General features: G+C 37.7%; 1 protein-coding gene across 1 annotated transcript in view; it reads right to left on the minus strand.

Moving 5' to 3' along the window:
* Positions 1-22,376, minus strand: part of TBC1D2B (TBC1 domain family member 2B) — a 36,764-nt gene that overhangs the window by 9,197 nt on the left and 5,191 nt on the right. Inside the window, exons 2-10 of the mRNA XM_075160358.1 lie at positions 20,087-20,240; positions 14,866-15,031; positions 9,688-9,845; positions 8,496-8,722; positions 6,036-6,428; positions 4,475-4,585; positions 3,150-3,343; positions 2,120-2,614; positions 120-237 (exon numbers count right to left, since the gene is read on the minus strand). Coding sequence (XP_075016459.1) covers positions 120-237; positions 2,120-2,614; positions 3,150-3,343; positions 4,475-4,585; positions 6,036-6,428; positions 8,496-8,722; positions 9,688-9,845; positions 14,866-15,031; positions 20,087-20,240 — 2,016 coding nt within the window. The remainder of the gene's footprint in view (positions 1-119; positions 238-2,119; positions 2,615-3,149; positions 3,344-4,474; positions 4,586-6,035; positions 6,429-8,495; positions 8,723-9,687; positions 9,846-14,865; positions 15,032-20,086; positions 20,241-22,376) is intronic.

Consider the following 22,376-nt stretch of genomic DNA (forward strand, 5'->3'; position numbering starts at 1 on the left):
GGAACTCACCTTTGTCAACTCAACACATCCCCCAAAAAGGCCTATCAGACAGTTTTAGAGGAAAGTTTTTGACTGGCTGTAGTTTACAGGACCAGGCTTTATTTTGGCAGAGCACATACCTGAGATCCTAGCAGTGTCTTAGTATAATAATCACGAGGCATGAAAACTTCCACTATTGTTACTAAACACCAAAAAGCATCTTCCTGTTCCAAGTACAGAAGTGCAATTGCTACCAATCTGAAAATAGCGTTTATTTGGAGAAAAAGATTAGTATAGTATCACAAAATGTATTAAGAACAATTACAATAAAGCCTTTGTTTCTGTTCAGCAGAGATAAATGTATTAACAGAAGCGCACTAAACAGTAAAACTGTTAATGAAGTTCAAGACGGGGCAATGAGATGCCTTCTCGGCCAAGTCAAGGATTTTTATTCAGTTAAATAAGAAAACAGATAAAGGCAAAAGCAAAGTGATTTGCTAGAAGCCATTTTTCCAGGAACTAAGGCAAAATAATAAGAAGCTTCCAAGTCCTAAATATAGTACTCCAATTCCCAGACTTTTGTCTTTCTTTATTGAAGAGGAGAAAGAACACATTGTTCTTGCATTTCACACAAAGTTGTTGTAAGTTTAAAAAAAGCTTTTCTAGCATGTTTACTTTATATCCATTAAGATAAATAAGTAACACTTTTGTCTTTAACTGCCATTGTCTTTTAGGGAAAAGAAAAAGCCCTAAAATTTTTCCAAGACTAAACTTGTTCTAAGAATTTCTTAAAGTAGGGAAAAAAAAAAAAAATTAAACAGCAGCAGCATTCCTGGTTTTCCTGTTTCCAATGAGTATTATGAAAGAAAAAAAAATCAGAGAATAACTTAATGTTGCTGATAGTTGTTTGAATATGAAAGGTAACCTCCAATATATTTCTCCAAGTAAACTTGGTTTATTTCTGTATGCAAGAGGAGCTGTAACAGCATGATCTGGTTCTGATGTTACACAGCTTAATAAGGTGATCACACTTTAAAAAGCTTAAGAGAACCAAAGCAAGGAATAAATATTTAATTTTCTTTTAACTTCTGCAAGTATACCCAAATGCCGAACTACTTACAGTAAAACCAAAAATAAACCCAAAAATGTCCCAGGAGAAAATAACGCTGCACAGAAAGTTCAAATTTAGCAAAAGCATTTCTAACACATTCGAGTCACCAGAGACACGTTGCTCCAAGATTGCAACAGCCATGTTCTTTAGACATGTCTTGTGACATGCCAGCGACAATATTAATACTAAAAACGTATGATTTACCTACAGAACATAACCACTAGTGATGAATACTCAGAAAAAGAATACTACTTATTACTACATTATCCACTACCTCTACCACTGCTACCACCATCACCTCACTACCTCTATTGCATTACTCGCTGCCTCTATTCTACTACTTCTTCAAATTGTTTCAAATTATAAAGCTGCTCTAATTCAAAAGTGTTTTACCCTATTATAGTCCACAAATTAGTGCACAAACTAACATCTTTAGTATTATATCATGGGGACGAGGGGGGTGTTAGACTAACATACCTGCTTCAGATAACACCTTCCTTTGCTACAGATCTCAAAGTACCAAAACTATTCGGCAAACGCCAACTGCAATGACTTCAAGTTTTTCTTAGCCTTGTAACATGAGAATCATCCTTAAATTGATTACTACAATTCTGGTCGAAGACATCCTGAGAGAAATGCTGGAATTTGTGGCCTTATCAGCAAAAAAGCTTTCAAGCATTTATTTCTGCTTGTTTAAAAAAAAGCAAAAACCTAACAAATTCTTGCACACAAAAGCAAAAAGATCCCCTACAACTGACATGAAGACAATGTAAAACATTTCTTATGTGAGTTATTTCAAATTCCAGTTCTTTTGCCAAGTTGATTTTACATGTTTCATGATCCAAGTAATTTGGTTTTTTATTGTTTCAAAAAAATTTGATAGTTACTTGTTTATTTAAACATTATAAATTATGAACATACAACCCATAAGGAAATGGCTGTCCAAAAGCATGTTGCTATACACGTGATTTGAAAGGCTCATTAAGTGTTTCACTGTATAGTTATAACTCAAGATTTGCAAAATCTTACCTGTTGAGTCCTTGGCAATACCCTATATCAGGATTTCTCCATGAAAATGCCAGCAGCACATTTCGCAGCTTCTGGATCCCTTCGGATGTTGGGGAGGAATAATGTTTGTTGTTTGGCAAAGTTCTCAAGAGATCCAATTCAATTTGTTTGGATGCAGGATTTTGTTTTTCCAGAGCATTTTGAAGCAAGGTTTGGAAGTACCCAGGAACAGTGCTGTCCTTGAATTTTTTAACATGGAGATTGACACACCATTTCCACATCTTGGAACGATGTTCATGTGGAATTCCAGATCGAATAAGATTCTTTAGTTCTACACAGCGCATCATCTCTCTATTCATTGTGCTTGCAAGATAGTTTTCCCATTTTACCCCTGTGGAGATCTCTCGATTTTCACTGAGAGAAAGCGATCTCAGGTCCAAAGCTCGTGATTTTGCTACTAGTTTCTCCTCATCATCATCCTCTGGGACCGTCTGAAAACCATATATATCATATTCACTGAAATGGAGGGGAAAAAAGAAAAAAGGCTTTTTAAAATGTGTTCCACAGCCCTGAAACTCTCAAGTTCCCATCCTAAAGTTATTTCAGATATCCCTCAAGCCACTCCCCATAGTTTTCAAGTTTTAACAATTATTATTTAAACCTTTTTCTAAAGTATATCCTTTATTTAATAATTACTTTTATAATCCCATATAAAAAAGACTTTGTGCCCATATTGCAATATATATTACTACACAGATTAAGCAAATTAATTAAGAACATGGTCAAGTTCAGATGAACCCATCTCTTCACTAGCTCACCTTCAGCAGCTATATGGCAACATTTGAGTCTAAGTTTTATACTGTATCTCAAATAAAATAATAAATATATTTATACAGCCAAAAGGATTTCATGATGATACTGTTATTCATGAATGGAAATACATTAAAAACCCTAAATCCTGCAAATATATCCCCACTGTCTGTTTTCCAGTGTTAGAACCGGGTCCACTGACCAAGATACACAAACTTTTATTTTAATAGGACCAAATTACCTGACCAGGTGTGGTTTGAAAAAGGCTTGTTCTGGTTGTTCACTAGTTTCTGCTTTCAAGGCATCTTCCAGTAACTGTGTGATGACCTCACGAGCAGGACTCTGCTCCTCAGAACAAACAGGAGTTTTCATTTCTTGAAGCAAGATCAAGTATTTACTTTCTATCTGACAGAGTTTGGCTTCCAAGCTAGTATACTGCAGAAAACAATATATAATATTATAAGTCTTCAGAAACTTACTTTGTACTACACTTACTTTAAAATCTGGTTCAATATTATTCTATTAGTTTATGTTGCTTAGAAACCTGCAAGTCAAGAACAGTCAGCTTTACTTTCCCATTTTTGTAGCACCAGAAAACATAAAGCAACACCTATGTGTGGAAAATAAAAATTATATATGCATTTTATTACACTACTGTAAAATTCTGCATATAAAGTACGTGGGAAAGAAAGCTCAGCTACGTGTGGCTTTTTACAGAAAGTCTTTTAAGGCAGAATAGTAGACCAGAGACTTTCTACCACATGTATTTTTACATGCAGAAAATCTGAGCAAGCTTTAATTATCATTACATTGTACAAAGGACAACTCAACCATTTTGTGCTTTTGAAGTAACAGCTTTAGTCTATGCATGTTTGAACAAAAAGAACTTAAATGGAATTTTAAAGATATGAGTGAGGTAATAGCATGTAGGAATTGTAAACACACACCTCTGTGCCAAAAATACAGCCTTTAGACCTGGCTGCTGTGTGCATCGTTTCCAAAAAACCAAAAGCAAACCATAGCTACAGGTATCTTGCCTTAGATACGGATGTGTGCATGTTTTCCTAGCCCCCGGCAATGGAAATCTTCAGTATTTACCACAACTTCCTGACACTCAAATTCATCTATATAGAAACACACTTCCAAAGTTACATTCACCATAGCGTAGTCATCCTTCATGCTCAGGAGAACGCTCTACTCAGTGACATAGCAAATCCTTACGCACCCTGTCTTTTGCATATTTCAAGAAAATCATTACAGCCTTAATTCTGAGGAAACAATGTTTTCAGAAATATACATGCCTGTGTTCATAAGTTATGAAAAAGTTCCACTGTTTAACATGATTTTAAAGTCAAGTACTTCTTTTAAGAATCCATTCAGAAAGATTAGTCTGTAAGGACTAGGTTTGGGGGGGGGATTTTTTTTTTTTTTAAAGCTATCGCATTTAATACGTTTAAGTCGTTCCATCTCCGCTCCACAGTTACGTTCCCCGAGTAGATTTACAACTGAATTTTTGAAAACTGCTTTAGATATTGCCAAAATAAGAACATGCTGTGTTAGTCTGACCTTGGCCTGCCATTCTCTCTCTCTTGCTTCTGCATTTCTTCGTAGAACAGAAAGTTCCAAAATCTCCTTATTTAAAAATTTATTCTGGGTCTTATAACCCTGAAGATTGTCCTGTTGATAAAAAAAACAAACTGGATTTTTAATAAAAGTATCTTACAAAGAGCAAATGCCTACCAGAGAAAGTATACTTACAAAGTAAGCATATACTTACAAAGAAAGTATACTTTCTCTGGTAAGAATACAAAATACAGAACAAGCAGCTACTAATAGCTTATCATTAAAAATACCAGGATCAAATTAAATATTCTCTTTAGTTTCACGTAAGTCAAACACACACGCCAAATGTGAGCACAGAGTTGTACAGCGTGGTGCCGTGCCTGCCCTGCGTCCCTCCCAGCGCTACACTCCCGGCAGAAGGCAGCTGGCCGCTGCTCGCCGTCACCGGGCAGCCCCGGCCCCGCGAGGCTGCACCGCCAGGGAGGAGAACAGGAACGCGCACGCTGAACACACCAGAGAGGTCACGCTGCTGCGCACCAGCCCGAAGCACGCCCCTTGCAATACAAGAAGCGGAGGCAAACGCCCCTTGGGTTTTGGTTAACCTCACCAGTTCTCATTTGAAGTACAAGTTTGATGTCTACCTTCATACAAAAATACAAATCCTTAGCAATAAGCTTACTTGCCTAACCCGGTCAGCTCCACACTACAAATATTACCCCCGAAACCTGAGGTTGTGGGATGAGGGAATGTTGGCACCTTCCCAACAATTACAATACTCCCACACTCCACAGCATCTACAAACTTTGGTCTGCTTTCTGCCAAGACCATTAATTTCTAGTTTCAATTTTATTTTCTACAACTTCCCAGGCTCACATATAGGAAAGAAAATTATGAACATTTATGTATATTTTAATGACTGACTTGTATTCCAAATCCCTTGGAATGTTAATCAATTTGGAATACAACATTTATCCAAAGGCAAGAAAGCATGTTTAGAGCAAAGTGGGTAACTTCAGTAACTCCATTAAGAACTTCTGACACATTCACTGAGGTAGGTTAGAGAAAAAAAAAATGCATTGATAACATCTGAAGCAACATTAGTAAAACAGGTTTTTATACTCCTCCTCCTTTTTTCTCCTCAGAGCTCCCCTTTGCCATTCCACATGCTCTTTGTTTCCTCACTTTTGATATTTTAAAAAATTTAAAAAAAAAAAAGGCAAGCTTTCTGGTTGTTTTCCTCCATGCTTATACTCTCCTCTTACCCTTACTTTTTCCTGTTCCTTTGATTACTTCTCACATCATTCCTCCTCCACACCAATGATTAATTTACTGAAAGTATGGGACACTGTACTATAGATGTACAGACCAGCTCAAAGTATAAAAGTCCTGTTTAGATTGCCACATAACAGTTCAAAGTGTAGACTCCAAGCAGAGAAAGCCTCAGTTGATGAGTATCTTGGAGAACTGCTGTAGTGATCTCCTCAAACAGTATAGCAGACTAGAAAGTAGTTTTTACAGGGAGCAGAGATTCCCCTATCCACCAAGACAGAGACATTGCTCTTACTTTTAGTCTGTCCAGTTCCTGTAGTTCCTTATTAGTACAGGAGGCCATGGAAGAATTTACTGCTCCACTTTGAGAGGATGTATTGTCCTCACATTCGCTGAGTTGACGAGAGAGTTTCATGATCACTTCATCTTTAGCTTGAATAGTTTCCATCAACATACCCAGTCGCTCATTGAGTTCTCCAACTTTACATTTCAGATTCTTCACTTCCTGCTGAAGACTATCTTTTTCCAGATTTAACTTTTCAAGCTGGTTGTTGAGACCCAAAATCTGGTCATCTTTTTGGTGCAACAGCTCTAATTTGTCTTTGGGAACCCCCTCACAAAGACGGCTTGCAAAATATTTATCATATTGGGAAGATCGGACTGTTTGCTGCAGAAGTCGCACAAGTTCCTGAGAATTTTAAAAAAAGAAAAATTGTAATGAAGTTTTAAGTTTCTAAGTTTTATAACTTAGAAATCTAACGTCAAGCAAAAGAAAGCTTTGGAATGGGTTTTGCATCTGAATCATCAGGTTATAACAGACTTCATGGTGGTGTTTTAAGGAAAAAAGGAAACACTTACATGGCACGGTTTCTAGCAGGCTAACACCTTACAATGACTGGCCTATACGGATGGCTTAAATATCTTTCACTGAGCTAAGGATCCTGCCTAGAAAGGCTACAAAGGTTTGGGAAGAGTAGCTGACAGCTGCGGCCCAGCAGTTACTTGGAAGCTAAAAAAGCTTACTTGTAAGAAGCCCTGTTGTAAGAAGATAAATAGGAAGAGGCCTTAATCAAAAAAAATTAAGAGGTGAACATTACAAAATGGAAAAGGGAAAGATAACTAATTGCTCTCTTCCCTAACAGATGCAGAGAAAATAAAAAGAGAAAAAAAAAAACATGCTGCTTTGCTGAAAAGGAAGGCTTCGGCGGGCTGTTTAGAAAATCTTGCCACAGAATCAGCCAGGTAATTAACTGACTTGCCACAGGGAGAAAAGGAGTTTCTGTGGTCTTTGCAAAAAAGACAGCATCGAATGCTCTGAACTAAAACTCTTTTGAAAACACATCCATCTAACAATTCTACCATTTTCATCTTCTATTCCCTCATACTAAAAAAGGACAAGTATCTTTGCTGATGGGATTGCATAGATCCTGGACAATTACAGTATTTATTCACTTGCATGAAAGATATATATGTGTTTTGCTTGGGGAATCATGGGTACACATGCATAAGAAGCTGATTTTTAAGGCAGTTACACTGAAAGTAAAACCCTACTTGATTCCTTGCTGGAATGAGATCTTACTATGACATTCAAGAAGTGAAGGCTGTTACGTGCAAATGAGTCAAAGTGAAATTTAAAAGAAAAATACTGTAAAAGGAAGAGTTTGCCTTAGCTACTACCAGAAGCCCTCCGACAGCTAAGCTGTAAAAAACCAACCAACCAAAACAAACAAACAAAAAAACCCCAAAAAACAACCAACCAACCAACAAATCCAAAACCAAAAACCACACAAAAGAAGACAAGAAGATATTCCAGATCAACAATAAACACTAAGAAAGCAAGAACAGCAGACTGCTCACTTGCAAGTCTCGCTCATCTGGATTTTTAGATTTGCTGTTTCCCATGTTTGGTTAATGGTTTAACACTGAACTGTGGGAAGGTAAGTTCAACCCTCAAAGCATTTGCAATACTTACCAATGAAACTGGGTTGGTGGTTTGTTTTTTTTTTTTAAATAGTTCTCTTACATTAATTAAGAATACAACGACAGAAACAGGAATTGGTTTTATGGAATTCCTGAGAACTTGAATGTTCAATAATGTATCTGGAAGTTTACAAAGACTTGGAAAATCATAAATATATACCTAGAATGAGCCACTGATTTTGAGTAATTCTTTTAGATAGAACCAAGGTATTTAATAAATCTGAGTTATAAGGTCATACAAGCAAGGACACTGTATGAGGGCAGTACTACATACATAGATTTATGGCTAGGCCTATCATTTACAAAACCATTTGTGATGATGCAGTTGAGAGAGGGAGGGAGGGAGAGAAGTCAGTCGCCATTGCCCCACCTTCTCCTCCAGAATTAAAAGAAACAAAAACCAAACTAAATTAAAAAAGACTTGAAAGGAGAAGTTTCTCAGGAATTACATGTACTAATGGTGAAAAAAGCTGTAATTATCTGCCAGGATCTTGGCAGACACTGAGAAAGCTAGCTTCAGATAATAAGAAAGATATACATACCAAGTTAATGAAAACTGTGAAAATGAAAGCTTTGTTCAGGGATCTAATCTTCAACAGATGTAAAATTTGGTCCTTCTTGTTTCAAGACTTTTTGTAAACAAACGTTCATTTAGCACCATTATTTTATAACAAACAACCAGCTCTTAATGGAGTTAGATGGCCATAAAGGGTAAACTCACAATCACCTGCCAGGTCCGTTTGCTTTTGTGCACTTTGCCTGAAGGCTTAATTACCTTTTGGCTCAAAAGATCTTTCTTTAGCTTTTCCAACTCTTCTTGCTGGCTTTGATACTTCAGTTGCAGTTCAGAGACTAGTTTGTTGCCGTTACCAGAATACCACTCAGTTGGAGAAGAGTCACTGCTGTTCCGGTTTTTACTTGATCCAATCATGTCTTTTAACGGACGTCTTGTTTTGTGTGGAATGCGGCCAAAATCGAATGGAAAAGCTGAACTAGTCAGTCCTGCATAAAACAATTTCTTCTAGTTCAGTTCATTTAGTAAAAAGGTGTTTCAAAGCATTCAGATTTCCTTTTAAAAATATGGTCATTAAAATTAGACTCTAAACAGCATTGAAACAGCCCAATACAATAGTGTTAAACAGGCCTCATTTTCCAAGTCGCTTCCTTTGGTGGGAAAAATATATAGCTCAAAGTCTTCTCCCCTCCCAGATAAAAGATTTAGCTCATAAATTAATACTTGTGAAATAAGACATGAAGAGAACTTTACAATTCATTACAGAAAATAAAAGGTACCCCTAACTATGGCAAAGTAAACTTTGCTTCAAATAATTAACAGCTCAGAAGTCATCAGAGCAAAAAGGTTTCACCTCCATTTATATAAACAGGGAGTATTCTTAGAGAGAAGGATGTTTTCTAACAGATTAAATCACTTGGATGTCAGCTAAAATGCTCTTAAGGAGCTGCAAAAATTTCTTCTCAAGGTTATTCCAGACACTGGTCAAATGTGAGGACCAGTTAAAATGCATAGATGAGCTATCACTGCATATGCATCCCTACTTTTTTCCCCCATTTCAGAAGCAAGCCAATGTAACATATATATACATACTTCAGAGCCTAAAGGCAATTCTGCTTCAATGGGTGACACTCAACTGAGTAACCAAAAGCCTCAACATTTCCCTTCATCCTGTAACCTTGCAACTCAAGTGACAAAACTAGAGATGGTAACATGCTCAGGGGACCTGAAACAGTGGATAACAAAGTTCATACTTATTCTATTGTACCTGAATGGCAGGGGCTCCAAACACATCATAAGGAAGTAATTTTTTTTTAAAAGAATTTAGAGAGCTCTGGATGTGGTTTGTGAAGAAAAGATAAGCTTCCACTTATTTCCTGGAGATACACATTACACAGTACACTGTATTAAAGAAGGTAAGGCATACGTTCCCCTTCCTTCCTCCCACTTCTACCTTTACTTCCTTCTGCCAGGTGTTTCCTCTTTTCTTCCAGCGCCATCGAGTCCTCCAAGTCTTTTGGGGTTGGATCCAGCAATTCCCACTCTTCAGTGGTATAAAATATGCTCTTGCGGTTTTCGTTATTTCCTTTTCTTAAAGAGGACATTGAATTTCTGTGAAAAAAACAGCAGGAAAAGTGACAAAGATTTCTCCATTTTGCATTCTTTTTATAAAGGGGTTTTCAAGACAACCACTGCAGTTGAAACAGTGCAAACTAAAAATAAGCTAAAACACAGACAAAACCCATACCAAATAAAAGCTCAAAGACAATAAAGCATATCCTACTAAATAGCACCTGCTATGAACAGTGCTGTTTCAAGAACAGAAGAATTATTTAACAGGATATTAGTATCTAGGAGACCACTAGGGTCTTTTGTGTCCTCTGTTTTATCCTTGTTTTGGCAGGGGGAAAAAATAAAACAAAACAAAATTAAGATTTAGAAGCAGCATCTCTTTATTGATCAGTTATTGTAGCTTAGAATTTTAGGATAACTGCCAAGCATTAAACAGAACAGCATGCAGTCAAAACACATGTACGTTATAGTTTCATATTCTGGATTAATGTCAAACTTGGGATCATCCAAGAGACCTGCTGTAGCTGAATTGCTGATGACAGACTCCTTAGCAGTTCTCCTTTCCTAAGGTGGAACGTTGCCAATTATCTGCAAGAACATTTCAGAGGCAACCTCTAAATTCCAGCCAGATAATTCTACAGAAGAACAATATGTTTCACGAGCAGGATGAGATTACCCTACCCAGCTTCCCCCACAACCATCATGCAATCAGAAACGTTTAAGTCCACACTTATGTCCATGAGTGTTAATGTAGCTCAGTATTGTAAAGTCTTTGTTCAACTAGAGAAGGAGATACTACATCAATCCATATGAATTAGTTTAATATTTTAGATATAAATATATTTAGTATCTCAGCATTTTCTACACAGTCTGTGTAAGATGAAGGCCCACAAATATGCTTTCGGTCAGTCAAGCCACATTCTCTCTTATTACTCTTCAAACCTTAAGTAGAAAAGTAACCCATGTTACACCTTCAAGATCATTTGATGATTCTACCCAGTCTTTCAGCTTCACAAGAGATTTAACATCTGATCAAGTGAACTCTAGGCTAACCATTATGCAGTGCAAAATCCCTGTAGTCTGGTGAACCAATTAATAATCAATTACAATTTTAAAATAATCCTAAGAGTTATTAATAAAACTATTACAACAATTAATTTTCAAACTTGACAAAGATTGAATTATACTACACATTCTTGCAGAAAGAATCACAATTTCTGTTGGGGGCAAGAAGCCTCATTTCATTGTTCAAACCTTCCACTCAAATTAAATAGATCAAATTGGGTGATGATTCACAGATTTCCTAGGGCACCCAAAATTAATAAGTGCCAGCTGGCATCTCTACAGCTATTCTCTGAATAGTGGCTGATCTCTTACCACACAACTCCACAACTGCCTGTTCTGCTCTTGGTCACTTCAGTATTTAAAGCCTGTCTGAACGCCACCTTTTAAAGCTTGAAAAATCACAAGCAACAAGACGTCAAATGACTTCTAGAAAAGCGTCTTCAAAAACTGCTGTTAGGCCCATGAACAATCATAGATGACATTGAATTTTGTAAAGATTTTGCATAGGATTGTTAAGTGCACTGAAGTAGCACTGCTTCATTGCTTTCTATTAGATTAAAAGTAGGCAGTTGAATTTAAAAAACAGTATTTATTTTCCTAAGCAGAGTATGACAAGTACAATTGGACACACAACGCAAGACCTGATCATACGATCTAATGATTCTGTATTTTTAAATGTTTTGGGTTTAAGTCTTATTTTATAATTATATAACTTGAGGTTACTATAATTCAGTATGTTTCCAACTCTGTATTCCACACAAATAAGAGACACAAGTAGCTGACAGCATAAAGATGAAAAAAATTCAGGCCTAAATGTCTATATATGCCAATTAGTACTTCAAAATAGATTTTAAAAAGTGGAAAAGCATGTTTCAACTTATACACGTAGCTTAACTCCAAGACATATTCTTCACTTTTTTCCAATTATTATTTCATCACTGCTACCTAGGATGCAAATGCAGTTGTTATAGCAATAGCTTCCCTATCAAACACATCATAGATCTGTTCTGAGGAAGAGTAAGTCTTTGATTAAGGTATCTATCAGGTTCTTAACAAATACATGCTCCCAGCAACATAGAGAAAACTCTCTGAAGTTTTAGAAACACCTTGATCCATCCTCTAATATTGGGGTTAAAACTAGTCACAATCCAATAAGATATTGGATAGTGCACACACATTCTAAAGGTGATCAGATCCCACCCCTGCCCCAAATTGCATAGAATTGCAGAGAAGGAAGGAAAACGATCAACCACAACAGTATTGCTGTTTGCATACATTTACTATAATAGCGTGTCTAACATTTTAGTGGGGCTTTTTTTGCCACCAGCTTTTATAGTCACACTTCTATGTCATTTTAATTTTCCAAGATTAATAATTAGCTTTCACTGTTATGAAAATATTAACAATCTTGTCCTGATTCCACACAGAGATCCAATACAACTAACTAGACCTTCTTGTGATACACACTCAAAGAACGCTGTTCAGCCCAGTAAAAGAAGATCACTTGTCAATCAAGAAGTGACAAATGAGATTGCACATACAAGACTTACATGACCAATTAATGCTTTTTCACAGGAGTTCCATTCAAAATGGTCTGAGCATAAACCAAAGCTGTGTAATGAGAAAGGCTGTCATCTGAAGGATTCTTGCACCATTACTGAATAGTTTTGCTTATTAATTGGGCATCATTCATTGCAGGATTGAATGAACAAAAGACATGGGGAGTGGAAGCATGTAATAATGATCATCTTTGATACGCAAAATAAATCCAAATTAAGATTATCCATGCCCTTCCCCTCTCTGGAGCAGCTGAGTATAGCCATTAGAAGTAAAATCCACTTGTTCCTTACCAAACCTATGCTGAAGAAAATTCAGCCTTCTTGTGAAAACTGCTACAGACGCAAGTCTCGGAGCAAATTTATCTTACTGGATACAGGAATTTAAGTGCTCGTGACCTGCTAACTCAAAACAGGCAGAGGTAATGCTAGTCCATAGCTTTTAAGACATGTCACTGCAAGGCCTATGCTAACGTAAATAAATTTGTCAGAGGTTCTAGCATATTACCATGCAGCTAAATAGCTTCTGACAAGGTTGTCAGACTCTCATCCCAATGATAGAATACGTGGCCAGAGGTAGCACAGAACTGTCCAGATTTTAGCTGCTGGCTCAGTAAATCCTCTGCAAAATGACTTTTCAAAAGCTCAGAAGAGGATGTTTGAGCATAAGAAGCTATCCTGACAAAGACACCATTTCCCACTGGTATCAGCTTGCAGGGATGAATGCCTGCTTTAAAATTTAGAGCACATGGGGGCACTAGAGCACTCCATAGAAAAAAACCTCACAGAATTCAAAAAAATAATCTGTTAGTAGATACAATAAATGTTCTTTTCCCAGGAACATTTTCAGACAGATGAACCACCGCAGCTGAATATCTCCAGAAAGAGTGGAATGGGGGAGGGTGGCGTTCAGCCTGTAAGAGCTTCACGGTGTGAAATTTTCTTATATGTTTATTCCCAGAGATCTGCAAGGACTCCAAGCCACTCAGATCACAGCTAAACAGAGAAAGGCCAACTCCTGAATACTGTGCTACGATTTCTGCTGGGCCACTGCCACCAGGAACATTTCCCTCCAACCGAAAGGGCTTCCCAACCCACAACTCCACTGTTGCCTTTCTGTTCAGTTACAAAGAAACATTAACACACTGAGCGCTTACCCTGACACTGCCCTTCTAGCTAGACTTCCCCAAAGCGTATCATCTGCAATTCAGACAAAAAAAACCCCGAAAAATCAAGAAAAAAGTTTTTAAAAGCCAGAAACACTTGTTTCAAGTATACAGGAATTCACCTAATAGAAATTGATTCATGTTATTTTCCTTCTATTATGACCAAATTTAGCTTCTACCAAAGCAAAGTGGCTACGCAAACCCAAGAAACCATACAAGACTACCAGTTTAAACAGGACATATAGTAACAGGATTTACATATTTCTTAATCCAGCCATGAGCCATCTTTTCTAGAACTTAAATGATGGTCTACACAGTAAGCTTAAAAAAAAAAAAACCACAAAACAAAACAAAAAAAAACATACCTCCACACAACCAAAAAAAAAAAAACCAAAACCAACACCACTTCGTAACCTCTCAGATCTCTGTGCTTAACCGGAAAGCTTTAAAAGGAATCTGTTTAACTCAGCACTGCTGATGAAACTGAACGACATTTTACTTGCAGCTCAAGAGGGATGTGGTCTAGTTAACCAAAGCTACAGCTCTGCTTTGTGAGCTGCTCTGTAATAGCACTGTAATATCCTTTGAGTAGAAGCGGAAGATCCATCTATGTGGGCAGAGCAAAGAGTAAAAACATTTAGAAAGAAACTGTAACAGGAGAGCTGAAAACCAGTAGGACTGCTTTCCTTGAAGAAATTAATGCTAAAGAGTAAACTCATGAAGAGTGAGGGGCTAAGATGTGGTTTTGCTGTTGTTCAGAAGGGGTCTGCCACATTTTTGCTCAGGAACTCTAACTACATCAATTTCAAATCTGTGCCATGTGCTTTTATTTTTTTTTAAGAAGAAAATGAAGAAAAATGATTTATACTTTTTGATTTTCATCACTTCATAAGCACTAAATACTATGACTACTACAATGCTAGCAATTAGCAGCTCCATTACACAATAAAGGATAAAAAGCAGTATTAGCTGAGAATACAACTCCCGGCTCCCTGCTTGGGTTCAGAAAGAAAAGCCATCACTAGAAATGCTTTACAGGACTTGATTCTCCCTTTCAGGTATCAGTAATGCTACACAATGATGTTCAGCTATGCCCTTCAAACAAGTAAGTATAATAAAGAAACAGTTTACTTGAAGAGATACAGTCCACCCCATCACCCCCAGTTCTTTTAAAAAGGTCTGCCTACCACATACACACATCTTTCAGTAGGAAATAGTCTCTGCCAGCAACTATCAATCTCATGGTAACTTTCTCCCACATCCCCAACTTACTTGATTTCAGTACTCCATTGTTTAAGTGAGAAATTGATGGCACTTGGCTGGACTGGTGCAGGTTGGGAAGCAGCTTGTTCCCCCACCAGGTCTGTAGGAGAAGTCTCCACAGCTAGAATATTTCTAGCTCTCTCTGCTGAAGCATTTTGACTTAGGTTACTCAGATCTATTTTAAAAAAAAAAAAAAAAAAGAGAAAGAGAAAGAGAGAAAAAGAAAAACAGGCAAAACTTTCAGTAAGTAAAAGAATACTGGCTATATAAAGTCATATACTACTAAGCCTGCTAGTAATGTAGTTAGGGTTTTATTTTAAATTGCAACATAACTTTATAAAGTGCTCTGTTCGAATGAACTTTAAAAATAGCAAAGTGTTTTCCTCAGTGAGCTCTCACTGCAGCCACATACTTCTGATAACAGGACTTGTGTGATGCTCATGAAGCATTATTCCATGAGTGATTTACAATCTCAATTAGTCAATATTGATTCATCTAGCTTAAGTAGCTATAAAGCCATAAAAATTAAGGTGGATTAATTACATTACTCCACAAAACCCCCTTGTAAAACAAGCTCAGGTCTATCAGAACTCGTAAGTCAGGAACAGTGTCACAAAAATACTGTGACACAGCTTTCAGGGTGTGCTTCATCCTAAAAGTGACACTGCTGCTGCAAGTCAATGAGCTTTACGGACTTGAGCCAGCTCTGTGCAAATCCCGCCTGGGCATTCCCAGAGCCGAGAACATCGGCATGGGCACTGCAGACATGTCAGAGACCTATTGGATCAGCGAGGATTTATTAGCTCTGGCTAAGCTGAACGCAGCTATACCTAAATTCATCCAGCCAAACTCTCTTGTGCACTTCAGCAAATCTACAGATCGGGCACAGGGCCAGGCAGAAACGCAGCTCAGGCCCAGCACTGCACACATGCCAGCAGACTCATGCAGGCTCTGAATGGCTCCACAGGAATCAGCCAAGAACTGGCGCTAGCCCTAAGCCAGAGCTAATAAAGTCCAGAGGATCCAAGCTGATCCAACAGAGCTAGCCAGGTCTCCAACCTACCACGCTGTCCAACACGTACTGTAGAATCTGTAGTATATAAGTTACCTCAGCGTTTCCTGGATAGCTTGCTTTCTGCCTCACCCCTCCTCCAGCAGGCAGAGGGAATAGAAAATGCAGAGTATGGATAGCAAAAGCATTATAAGAAGCATAGTTTATGGCCTACAAACCCTCTGAACAAGCTAGTTAAAAACAAGCTCAAATGTAATTTTCAGACTCTTCTCCATATCATTCACAATGTACTGAAGTGGATTAAAAAATTTTGAGAACACTCTCAGACTTGATTCAACAGTTGTATTAGAAAGTAACCCACTGAACAGGCTTCTGATTTAAATTATACTCTGCAGGAAGGGAAAAACCCTGGGAAATCACAATATCCTGTTTTATCACTGGTGAGCCTTTCAGTCTTTGTTCTGATGATTACTTGGCACTAGCAGAAAGACCATCTATAAGCAAGCTGTACCCTCCAATTACTCAGCAGACGGTTACTTTTATTTAGCCCATATCGAAGATTAGAAGTAGAAAGACAATGTTTTGTGATAAAGAATACCAAGTATAAAAGATCATTGACACTACAAATCTCTCAAACCCTTGAAAAATGGTGTCTGAAACAGAAGTATATTGTGTCATCTTTCAAAGACAGGTACAAATTACACTGCCTTGACTTATTTTATGAACAGTGCTGATAGAAACTTCTTCAGTGCCTTACCAGCCAAACTAAATTCCAAATTCTTTTGGACCTTGGCTGTTTGAGCTGAACAAAATTCAGCTAAGTTAAGTTAGATAAAACTAACTTTTGATCATATTCACTGTCTAATAAAAGGGAAAGATAATACAATAGGTTTCAACTAAAAAAAAAAACCACCAAAACAACCACCCACCACCACTCCTCCCCCCAAAAAAAAAAAACCCCAAACCCCACACCAAAAACCTACAGGCACCCAAAGCCAGGCTGGAATACTAACGTTCTGCTTTCATACTTACAGCTGGTTTCATCCTCTACCTGTATGATTTGACAAGACTACAAAATCTTTTTATAGCATGGCCCAGGTAAACAAATTGCTCAAGAGCTGAATTTCTAATAAATGCCTTTCCTGTAACAGGCGTGCTAATCAGTTTGGCTGAATCTTCTCTGACTGTCTGAGATTGCTCATTGTACATGATCCCCTGCTCACCCCAGCCAGCTGATCAGTTAGAGGTATGGACTACACAGCAGATACAGCACAACAACGTAACGTGGTTGCTAACACAATCACCATGAAAAAAATAATCTTTTTTCCCAATTTATTTCAAAACATAGTAATCTTAAAAATACATGACATACCATTTTTTATTAGTGCAAATCAAGAGTTGAGGAATAGCATAACTAAGAACTGAAATTATAAAAACTACATCAACATAGAATCAATTCCAAGATAAAAAACCACACATATCCTATAAAGAATAAATAATTTATTTGACTTCCATGGTAGTAGGGCAGCTCCATGACAAATCCTACAGAATCGTTTTTGTAACATTATCTTTCCCACAGCCCGCTTTGAAAAATATTTTAAAGTATTTTTCACTACCTTGAAAATTCTTAAAAACTTGTCAAGCCTGATCCATAAAGCAGTACCTTAGCTTTACCTATGTTCCAGTTAGTCCAGATTTCTAAACTGAGGGGAAGTACGACAGGACAAAACAGACAAGACTACAGTGAGCAATTTTGTTTCTGGACTGAAGACAAACTACTGCCCCATTTAAAACATTATTGATATTGATACATATCTGTACTCAAGAACTAGCAAAACAAACTAATTTCTATGCTCCAGTATAAAGAACATCATCAAATGCATATTCAATTAAAAAAAAAAAAAAACAACAAAAAACAAAAAACCAAAAAACCACAAGAGACATATCTTTGTCATCAGCATGGAATCAAAGCCTTAAAGAATCCCCCAACTCTATAGGAAATTTTTGGAGTACTTGTTTAAAAAGAAGAAACAATCATCAATCATTCAGGCTCTTCGCATTTTCCCCAGAAGAAATCCCTACTTAAACACTTCAGTTGATGATAAAGTCATCATTGTGATTTGTCCTCAAAAATGAGATACTCTAGATGCAGTTTTATATTATACATAACGCAGTTTAACTGCAGGCTGTCCCTGAAAGGGATGGGTTACTCAGCCCATGCATTTCATCTTGACATTCCTTGCACTGGATTTAATAATAATTAAAAAAAAAAAACAAAACACAAATTGGCTCAGCTTGCTGATCCAGAAAACCCCAAACAATTTACAAGAAAGGAAAATATCAGATCAGTGATCTAAAGTGACTGGATTACGATTGCTAGATCTGATGCAAAACAGGAGTGAGGGTACAGTATCTACACAGATTACAGGGACAGCGGGTTAATATCACACTGTACTTAAGCTCTGAGGGAAGTAGCACAAACAAGAAAGAACAGAGATTTGGGGCCAAGGTACATATTATAGTTGATCTGATCCAATAATTTGCTGCCAAAAGAGGGCAGTCCTGCCTACTCCTTCACTCTGCCTTCCCACACTTGGCCACTATGCCTGTTTCCCCCCTTCCATCAGCTCTGGAAGTCACCTGATGGCACAGTAAATATATTCCACTCATTAATCTAGCAGGAAAAAAAAAGCAAACTTCCTTTTTGGCTAACTTTTGAACTCAGCCAACTCAGCACAGGGCAAGACAAACACCACAAAATGCTAGAAGGGAGACTACATAGCAGAGAATGAGAGGCTGAAGGTAGAAAGAGCAAAAACCTGTTACCTTTCCAACACTTGCAAGCTGTTAGATCTTCGCACACCAACACATATATTCTTGCAGCATATGGTTTGACAAGCTGCTAACCAGACTGTCTGCTGCCAGAAAGGTGGTCTCAAACCATCCCACTTTGCATTCCCAACAATTCTCTTGAGCTAACCCTGGCACTCATCTGTCTCTAGAGTAAACCACTTCAGGAAGCTACATTGGCCAAAAACTAACCTGGAGAAGATGACGTTTCCTGCTAGACACACTCCCTGCACTAGAATAAGGAAAGGTGAGACTAGCACCAGTGCTAGCTCAAGGGGGAGAGCTGGGCATCTCTTTAAGTAGTGACTAGCTGTTAGACTGGTGTAGCTGAAACATCAAGCTGAGCCCCTACGAAAACACATGCTCTCAAGCCAGCTGTGGTTGAGCAAGCAGCCACAAGCAGACTGCTCTCAAATGAAAGCAGTAAACTGGGTTAGAGGACAATACCGCAGCATGGGATCTGAACTGGGGGAGGGGATGGAAGGGCGGGGAAGAAGACAGCTTAACATTTCTGGGTTCACAGTATGAGCAAATTTAAATCAACAAAATATAAGATCTGTTCATGAAATATGTCTGACCTCAAGACTCTTTTTAAACCCAAATGAGCTTTACTAATGTCTAACTTGGCACAGAACAGGATTTTACTCACTCTTATTTACGGATAACAGAAATCGGCAAGCAATCCTTTTCTGTAATGGTTCAGGAATAAAACAATTCAGAAGTGCCTGAGCAATGTAGTCAAAAAAGCAGAATAACTTTGTATAATACACTGATACATTTTTATAACTCTGACACTCGTCTAAAATTACATTTTGCTTGGCTAAAAGTATTATGGAGACTGAATGTAGTATCAGTGCAAACTCTCTTCCAGTTTTAAAAGGCAGGAAGTTTTTATCACAGTCGGATAGATCCACCACACCATACTTTTTCGGAAACGAAGTATGGTCATTCAGAGTTCAAAATATACCTGTTCCCATTAAAAACTGGCGTTTACATCTCAGGATACTTAACACGCTAAGCTTTTAAGATATCGCAACCACTAAAAGACAACTATTCTAACCTAAACTGTACTTTGCCACTTAATGAAACCTAGTCATAGGACTACTCCATTTTACTTCCTTTTTAAAAACTCGGTTTTAAAGAAATCAACAGCTTTCGTAAGAGATATGAAATCACACATAAAATTACATTTAGGTTAAATAATTTTAGCATCATCAACATATGCAAAGTTTACATAGAGTTACTTGATAACAAGATGTGACAAAAAACTTCCTAAGACTGCTCTCTACCCCAGTGCTATGCCTTGTACTGATTAAGGGACACTGAATAGAAACATGCCTTCTGTTTTTACTCAAGTTTTCAACTTACCAGGGTTGTCTTTGGCAACAAGACCTTTGGAAAAGTCACTTGGTGTAGGGGAAGTTCGGCTGTCCCTTTTTGCTGCATCAAGGTTGTTACAATATTCCCACCTCTTCTGTTGAAGTTCCTGAAGCCAGTACGTCATATCCTGACGAGTTGCAGCCTACAACACGAAGAACCATAGCGCTGGTGAGATCACTGCATGTTTTTGGTATATGAATACAGTAATTCCAAGTGCAATAAAAAAACCAACCCAGATAATTAGCAGACCAGCAAGATATCATCACCCCAAACCAATATGATTTGAAAGAAATAACCACTAATGTACAAGGTGCACCTTGTGCACTCAATACACATCTCTGACTATAATGCCAAATCCATTTTCCATTAGAAGTAGTCACATTCTTTTTTTTCCCTCCAGTTTTAGACTCAAACATTAGAAAATGCAGCAGCACCATCTTATATTTTACACACAAAGTATTGTTTAAATATATAATTACAAATCTGCATTATGAAAAAAAAGGTCCCATACACACTCAGGAAGATTCCCATTTTTTTTTTAACTTGTTTTACTACCAGCAGAAACCAACAAATTAATAATGCATTGTAAGGCCTCCTACTTTAATGACTAAATTTACATACTGTATTACTTGATGATCCCAGGAGCTAACTAACTTCTAACAAAAGGTCATATTTAAAACCAACAATTCCAACATGAATATTTAATCTATAAGCCTACAGTCATTAACATGAATAGGTAATAAGCGAGCCAGAATTCAAACATGTCTTTAAGCGTCAGTAAGAACCACAGCTATAAGAGTCATTTCAAAGTGCATCAAATGACAATCTACAAATATCAACAAGAGGTTAAGTGCTGGTAACCGAGATTGCAGGTGCTCACTTGGAAAAGTCACTTTTACTCCAACACACACCCTCAGCCACCAGTCTAGAACAAGCACCGACACTAGTAACGTGGTATGTTCAGGAACAAAAAGTTAACACTTGTGAAGAGACACTCAGGTGAGTCCTTTGGCTTGTAAGCACAGAGTGCTTACCTTTTAGCCAGCCTTTCTCCTACCTTCTCCCAAAGTGCTTGGTGGCATTATCAATGGAAAACCCTCATTACTTGGGCAAATGACTGTGTTTACTCTTTAAAGACAACTTAATTTCAAATAGCTTCCTGTTCTGTTTATCACAACTGAAGAGGGTACCTGTGCATAGCTGCAAAAGAACGAAGAGCAACAAACAACACAGATTTCCTTACAAAGGAAGTACAGTAAGTGCTGCATAAAGCACATAAATGGCACAGATTTGTCTTCATTTTTGATATGAGAACATTTTTGGTCTAGTCAAACCGAAGATCCATTTACCATCATATTTTGACCCCAAGAGCAGCTAATTCCAAGACACAGCATAAGCAATCGGCAAACAAGAACTGATGCTTCCCCAGGGTGCTCTCTCTGGCTCAGCGATCTGCCATCTTAGTGTTTAGCAATCATAGAGATAGCTTTTTATTTCACGATTTGGCTTTTTGTACCCGTATGAGCTTTAACATCCACAACATCCTACAGCAAATGGCTCCGAAGCACTGTGCAAGGAAGTTAATCAGAAAATAAACACAGTTATTCCTGGAGCTGCTGCTCCAGTTCCTCTCTGTACATCATACACATGAGAAGACGTAAGATACATAAATCAAATAAACATTCATAAATCAAATCAAGTAGTGAAATAAACCAAATAGTGATACAAGAGGACACTGCAGGTTCACTTCTCTCAGTTGGTAAGAAAGATATGTAAGCAAGATATTTCTAATCTGAAATAGAAATTAGTTTCATATATTTATTCTTGCTTGCTCACAGGAAGCTGGAGGAAAACATTTCCCTCATAAAAAAGATATGGGAAAAGAATTGTTTGGAAGTGTCTATGAGGTTTCTCAGAACACGTCAAAGAACTGGACACTGGGAAACGTCAATCCCCACAGCCATCACTGGCAGTTTTGGAATGACCACAGCAGCAGGCTTTAAGTCTACAGACTCCAGTCATTTTTTGCAAAGAGTGAACGTCTCCCCTTCTACTTCTAGCACAAAAGTATTTCCTTTGGAGTTTTATCCAGTGGCAAGGCTTCATTTCTGGTAAATTTGAGAGCCTACATTCCCCTTAGATAGACTTGCATAGAGGCCTTGTAAAGCAATGTTTTACTGTGCTCCAGCAGAAAACCACCAAGAATTCAAAGAGCTTCCACTAACACAGGATGTAGTGTTTAAGTGGTTCTCTTCGCTACCACAACATAGCTAATGAG

This window comes from Calonectris borealis, chromosome 11 (genome assembly GCF_964195595.1).
Source record: "Calonectris borealis chromosome 11, bCalBor7.hap1.2, whole genome shotgun sequence".
Classification (NCBI taxonomy): Eukaryota; Metazoa; Chordata; class Aves; order Procellariiformes; family Procellariidae; genus Calonectris; species Calonectris borealis.